The 7,308-nt window shown below is 36.8% G+C and overlaps 1 protein-coding gene across 1 annotated transcript; it reads right to left on the reverse strand.

Moving 5' to 3' along the window:
* LOC122274762 (GDSL esterase/lipase EXL3-like) lies at window positions 1-3,731 on the reverse strand. Its single transcript, XM_043083785.1, has 5 exons — window positions 3,362-3,731; window positions 2,038-2,168; window positions 1,689-1,922; window positions 742-997; window positions 1-573 (listed from the first exon to the last, which is right to left on the reverse strand). The coding sequence occupies exons 1-5, from the start codon at window positions 3,714-3,716 to the stop codon at window positions 383-385; spliced, it is 1,167 nt and encodes a 388-aa protein (XP_042939719.1). The 5' UTR covers window positions 3,717-3,731; the 3' UTR covers window positions 1-382.
* Between the last annotated feature and the right edge of the window lie 3,577 nt (window positions 3,732-7,308).

Here is a 7,308-nt window from a genome sequence, read left to right on the forward strand (position 1 = left end):
TGCATCTTAAATATTTGCAGACACCTTCCATTATATACTTAATTTGAGAACAAACAATTCTTTTGGTCGAAATTACCACGTCAAACTTTGGATACAATATACAGGAAATTATTCTTTCTGATCAATTGGCTGATCATCTTGACAGGCCGATCGAGGCAACGCACGCAGAAGATCATAAGATCATGAGTTCTTCAATTCATTCTATAAATAATAAAATATTACAAAAAGCTGCATAACGAGTACCAATGTAAAGCCAAATTATTAAAATCACCATTGCCTGCAGTTGATGGAAGGAAATTAACGGACCAATCAGAATAGAGTACTGCATGGATCAGTGGTGGAATTCAACTTGAATAAGCTCTGCAATGCATGGGTCGCCAGTTCAGAAGAAGCTACTGAAGTACTTTTGGAGGATTATAGAAATAAGGGTTCTATATGCTGCTTCCGTGGGATGATAACTATCCCAAAAAATATATTTAGATGCATCTGAACAGGTGGGAGACGCTGGGTTACATAGTATAGATACTTCTATATTCCCTGTACCACAGCATCCTTTATTCGCAAACTCAAAACCTGCATAATTATATTTTGAAATGGAGTAATCAATATATAATTAAATAAAAATGAGAAAAAATATGACAAAGAGGGCAGCATCATGCATGCGTGCACGTGATTGAGGAAATTACAAGAGCTAGCTAGCTCTAGCTAGGTCATGCACGAAAAATAATCTTTGTTAATTACCATATTTTTGAGGTTTTTCAATGAGATCGAGTAGAGGGCTGTAAACATCAAGATAGATCATCTTGCTGTTGGGTAGGTTTCTGTTAAGTGAATCCAGACTTGCTGACAGTTTCATGTTGAACAGTTTTGCTGCTTGGTTGTACTTTTCCGAACACTGTCTCAGTATTCCTCCGGCCAGAGTTCTTTGTGACGGCACACATCCAATCGGCGGTGCACTCAGTACTCCAATCCTTCGTGCCCCTTGCTCATATATTTCCTTCAAAATATTGTATAGAATTTATCAATACTATTGATCCTAACCCATTTGATATCACATTAGAAAGAATATTTATTGCTCTTATTAATTACATGCATGCCATTCGTAAAAATTAGTCTGCCGGACATGAAAGCTATAATATTTAGAGTAGTTTTATATATACTTACAGTTTACTTACCAATTTATAATATTTAGAGTAGAGATCAAAATTATCTTTGCCGCTGCAAATTAACTCCTAACATTAGGCCACACTTATTTTTACAACTATTCTTACATCATCTCAATTAATCATAACAACTTTTTTAAATTTGCACGTAAAATAAAATAAACAATTAAATTTTTTCAAATCTTAAAATAAAAAAAATATAAAAAAAATATTTTAACAATGTTTTATTTAACTTTTAGCTTTTATCCTAACTCATCTCATCTACGAAAACAGATAATGTGGTTGATCATATTCAACCGGAAAATTTTTCTCCACTTAACATAAAACAAAATGAAATTTAATTATGCCAATGAATAAATGATCAGGAAAACAGACAATGTTTGAAAAGATATATATAAAGCCACCTAGCTTGTAATTTAAGTGTGAGAAATCTATAATTTAACCCATTAAAAATTAGACAGATAACACATATATATACGTACAGATCTAGAAGTGAAATATAAATGATCATGGAATTATTGCTACCTTAAAGAATGTGGTAGCCTTGTCGAGCATAAGGTCCGTGTAGGAAGAGACATCGTACTCCACTTCCCGTGCATGAGAGAGGAAATATGTATTGGCAATGTCATCGCTTCCAGCTACCACCAGATATAGACTTTTTGACAAGATGAAGTTTGTCCTCTCTTCGCCAACAATTCCTTCAAGCTTCGCTTTGTATTCTTTGAACATTTCTAATTGATCGGACATTGATAGTACTGACTGTTTTTATTGCAATCGAAAGTTAGAAAAAAAAGAATGGTGGGAGTACGAATCAAGGATATGCATGCATGAAAATAGATGAAATTATATGGACCCAAAAAGAAAAAGGAAGTACCGCTAGTTTGGCTGTCAAGGGATCATATCCTGAGGCACCTGAAGCGAAACATACTCCTGTGATCAAGTCTTGAGGTCGAAGATGTGGATCCAAGTATGCTGGCACAAGCTCTTTTATTCCCAATTCCTCCGCTGAAATTAAAGGTGAAACAATAATTAATTTGTGAACTTTATTCAAATTTATAATAGTTATTCGTCTAATTAAAATTTATAATTCTATTTGAAATGACTAAGGATAAAAAATAATTAAAAAAAAAAAGACGAGAAGGGCACGACGAAATCGGTACTTTCCTTTTTTGTGTTAAATTTCAACGTCATTCCGTTGGGAGTACAATAAATTTGTAAATGGCAGAACCACCCATGATAGGTACTACGGGATGTTAATTGGTTTGTGGGGTCATGGCAACAGGGAGTATGACTTTGGTTTCCTGGAGGTGTCGCTGGCCGGACACGTAATTTATACGACTCAGTCGACATGCACGTCAATTCATTTAAAATATGTTACACCAAAATATCTAACTAGCTAAAGAGATGATTGAAAATAATATTAATACTATAATTAATGAGTTTTGTAGATCAGCATATATCCTAGCTAGGTCGTTAATTTTGTTGCGCTATATATGTATTTTGTTCGCTGGCCAATAATACATTTCCTTGGTGCTTGGTGCATGGTGCATGTAATCCTGCATTCATAGATAAGTTTGAAATTGCTTTTTGCAGGGACTGGTACGGTAGCTAGACATTACATGATAATACTTATAAAGGGTTAAGCGGTATTAATTGGGTCTCTTCAAACTCTCGACGCCTTTAAAGGAAAGGTCATGACCCGGCGCAAAACTATAGAGGAAGGTTAATTGTGTAAAAGCGACAAAGCTAGAAAGTGCCCCTGGAATTAATCTCCTTGCATAAGCATCAATTCTTCTAATCATCTAAAAAAAACTGGACTGAGTTGCATCTAACGGCTGCCAGGATCGGAGGAGGAATACACCGCAAAAAAGGCCAAAGCAGTTCCCGTAGGTTGAGGAGAGACAAAGTATTGACCTATCTCCCATGCATGCACGCACATGCAAAAAAGTCATTCTTGTTCATTTGTTGGTTATGGGTAACTAACAAAGTTCCAATCAGTGTAATTTTCTCCTGATCTATCTCGACATTTATATACCCTTCAGATATGGGAATTCAAACAATTATAACATGCTACAGATATAAAACAGAGCAAAAGAGGAACTAGGGTACCAGAAACGGAGAGAGAGAGAGAGAGAGAGAGAGAGAGAGAGAGAGAGAGAGAGAGAGAGAGAGAGAGAGAGAGAGACCTACGTACGTACCTATCAAGTCTGAGGGAACCTTTCCATTGCCGAATCTGCCTGTTGGAACTTTCCCTTTAAAATCTTGCCCATAGGGAGGGAAATTGCACTTAGCAATAGTTGTCAGGTAATTGTTGTTGCCCGGATCCACGATTGAATCACCAAACGCTATAACTGCTGGAATGGTTTCATTCGGTGGCAGCTGTATGGCAGCCTTGGAATTGCAGAAAAGAACAGAAAAAATTATCAGAGTAAACAATACAGAACAAGAAGAAGAAGACATTTTAACGAAGAGAAAGTGCCGTGTCTTCTTTGCTTGCTTGCACTCAACTTGTGTTAGTTGACTCACTTCCCAGTCTTGGCCTGGGAGTTCCATAACGCATATATTTATATCTGCTGCAGCCTGCTGGCAGGGGACTCGATTCTATTGGTTTGGGCCAAGATGGGTCTTGTGTAGATATGAGGCCCTTTAAAGATTGAGAGGCTGGGGAGAGGCCTAGTGAGGATTTTATTCTGCCAGTGGACACTTTCAAGGAGGGCCTCTCAGAAGGTTTAAAACCTATTGAACCTTACCTGAAGTGGAAATTTCAAAGAATAAAACTTATTTGAAGGGGAATGGCAAATGGAAGAGACGTGCTCGCAATCAAGGTACGTCAACTTCTCTGCATGGAAGTGTTCTGGGTGGCAAAAGACTTTTAGAGAATAAGAGAGTCTGGGTATCTTTTCTTGCTAGTGTGAAGAGAGGGCAGTCATGAGGATGGTGAAGCAGTTTCAAGGGGATTGGTGGAGACTGTTTGTCAATAACTGAAACATTGAGAAGTGTAATTTTTGTAAATTTTTCTTAAGTACAATTAGTATTTTTCTTATCATTTCCACGAATAACCAATGCCTGAGTTTGGTAAGTTGATCTATAAGAAAGAAGAGTTTAGTCAAAGTGTCTATTTTGAAGTACTCTAATGTTTCAATTAGATTTTGAGTAGGGTAAACCTAAGAGTAAAGTGAGTAAAACACATGTCAAATAATACTTTATTGGGCCTACATGACTATTTATAGTAGGGGATTATTGACTATTTGAGGTGCCCTCGAGGAGATTGGTAGGAGATTGGTATTAATGTTGAAATGCTTATGTGATGATTTTGCCCATCTAGGTGGGTGTTAGTAGTTCAGTCTCATTATTGCATTAAACACACTTAGTTTTGCTTATTGTTGTCGGACATGTACATTCCATCCCTCATCTCAAAAGGAATGAGATTGGCCACCCCCTAATGATTATTAGGGTAGATTTGGATAGTGAGATGATAAATTTTGATTTGAGATGAAAGCATTATTTAATCGTTGAAATTGAACTCCAAATGACTCAAATCAAGACCAAAATAAATCTAGAAGTTTGAGATTAATTCCAAAAATTTCAACCTTATCGATAAGTCCGGAATGATCTAAATAGTTTGAGAGTACCATTTGATTGCCGAAATTAGACTTTAAATGGCTTAGATCAAGCCAGAAAATGATTTGGAGTTTGGAATGGTCCAAATCAAATGGGTGCAGTGCATAGGCACGTGCGTTCCACGTGCTGGATCTAGGGCAAGTGGGGGTATGTGTATTTCACGCGTCATCTACCTCAAGGGAGAGTGAAGCGCGTGGTTCACACGTGCTTTATGTTCTGTGGCGCGTGTACACATGTGTCTTTCATCCTTTAGGCGTGTGGGAGCGTGGCTTGCATGCTCTGGATAATGCTAGGGTGAGTGGGGGCGCATCACGCACTGGAGATTCTAGAGCATGTGGTGGATCGTGGGGATCTTGTGGTGTACACTCTCAATATGTCCGTGGCGAGTGAAGGGCACGTGAGATTGTCTTGTTCACGTGCTTAATATTTTATAGGCACATAGGTAGCACGTGAGTGCATGTTACACACGAGTCTAGCATGGGGTGCACGCCCTAGATATGGCTAGGGTGAGTGGGGTCACATGAGAGCGTTTATTACACACTCAATATGTCTAGGGTGAGTGACGGGAGCATGAGAGCGAGTAGTTCACGCGCTTAATTGGTGTCCTAGTGCACGTTGAGAGCGCGTGTTATTCACGTGCCAATGACCTTTTAGGTGATTGGGGGGACATGAATGCTTGTTATCACGCGCCAGATGTTGCTAGGGCACATGGTCTCATGCTCCATCCTTCTAAATGCGTGTGCCGTCTCCTTCGACATCATTTTCTGGTGCCGTTTGTTGTCATGTGTTCGTCTTGATGAGAGGAACCTTCTGGTGTGGTCAAAGTTGATTTAAATCAACTTGTTTCTGGGCAATGTGAACCAACAAAGCTCTTAACCAATTTGTTGTGCCATAATGCTAAAAAACACATAGTACACACAAAGAGATCGAGATAGTATTTGAATGGTTCGTCAATTTGCTTACATCTGGAGCAAAAACAAATGATTTCGCCATGTTTGTATAACAAAATTACAAACATTTAAATGTTCATTCAAAGTTTTGCTCTCAACTTACATTTTGCTCCGACAGCCAATGCCTGGTCGAGTCACCTTATGTGTGTGGATGGTTTTACCCCATTACAAATGGCCACCATAGGAAAAGTCATAGAAGACAAACAATCACAATATATGATAAAGCGAGGGGTTACAGTAACTGCTAATCTTGACAGAGGAGTAGCTGCTGCAGCCATCTTGGACTAGCAGATTCTTTAGGACGGTAGGAGGCTGCAATTCTCCAGTAGCCTTGGATCTAGACAGCAAAATGAGTTCACACTTGGGGGGACTTTTCAACAGAGTAGGTAACTCAGCTGTTATGCACGTTTAAAATATTATGCGGATCAGATAATTCTTGATTATATGCATGGGTTGTATTAGGTTCGGTTATTTTCAACTAATTAACGAGTAATTATATATATAATTATATTCATTATGATCTTCCTCACCTCTCTCGCAAATAAAAATATCAAATACGATTCTGTTGTATCTCTTTTAAGGTTAAGGGGAAAATGGAATATTGTTGATCACACATGATCACAGTATTATATATATATATATATTGATGATAAAAGTTAATATCAAATTACGCGAACCAATAAATAATTCATTTATCTCGCTTACTCTGGATAACATTAATGGTGGGTCAAATGAATGCATCTATAATATCTAGATCAACATTTATAGTCACTTGAGTGAATTTCTCATGCAACTCTAAATTCTCAATAAAAAATGTGTATACGATCAACCGTGCACTTGATGTGCCTATATTTCTCTCATTCTAGGTTTTATAGTTCAAGTTGAAACTATTGTAGATCCAATTAACTCGAATTTATAAATTATAATATAATATAGGATTCAGATCCCAAAAAACTTTAATCAAGACTTAAAGTGAGAGAAATACAAACATATAAAGTGAGCTTATAATATTTATTGAACATTTAATATTATTTAAAAAGTTTAAAAAGATATAAAAATTGTAGAACTCATTAGTACTCTAATTTTTAGAGTTTCTATCCAAACCATATCCAAATACATATAATATATATTTATATATATCATAAAATTAAATTACTCATTGCCCAAAGTATTAACGTGACCAAGTATGTGCAAGCTAGCTATATATAGCTAGCTAGTAATTAAGCTGCATTCAGCCGTGGACTTTTTAGTATTTATACAAATTGCAAAGCCGGCATGCAGGGAAATGTCATTTATTGCACAATATTGATTCTACCACTCGCAAGGCGATCGCGTTACTACTTATATTACTTATCTCTTTATATATATAAAGTGACTATCTAACGGAATTTTATTGGTTTAACGGTTTTTGTTGTTTTACCGTTAAAATTAACGTCGTTAGTTACATGAATAAATTAAAGTGGCTCTCTCTTCTTAAAAGTTCTTAATTTTTTAATCTCTCTCTTCCCAATCACTTATGAATAAATTCATAATTATTAAAATTCATGCAGCATGTATAATCCTGTAACCTATGC

Source organism: Carya illinoinensis, chromosome 8 (assembly GCF_018687715.1).
Source record: "Carya illinoinensis cultivar Pawnee chromosome 8, C.illinoinensisPawnee_v1, whole genome shotgun sequence".
NCBI lineage: Eukaryota > Viridiplantae > Streptophyta > Magnoliopsida > Fagales > Juglandaceae > Carya > Carya illinoinensis.

What these genes read in the sequence shown, in the direction of transcription:
- LOC122274762 (XM_043083785.1), bottom strand. Translation starts at nt 3,716, where the DNA reads ATGGAACTCCCAGGCCAAGACTGGGAAGTGAGTCAACTAACACAAGTT. An exon ending in CCTTGACAGCCAAACTAGCG is followed by an intron (nt 1,923 to 2,037) that starts GTACTTCCTTTT and finishes CAATAAAAACAG; the next exon opens with TCAGTACTATCAATGTCCGA. An exon ending in TGAAAAACCTCAAAAATATG is followed by an intron (nt 574 to 741) that starts GTAATTAACAAA and finishes ATAATTATGCAG; the next exon opens with GTTTTGAGTTTGCGAATAAA.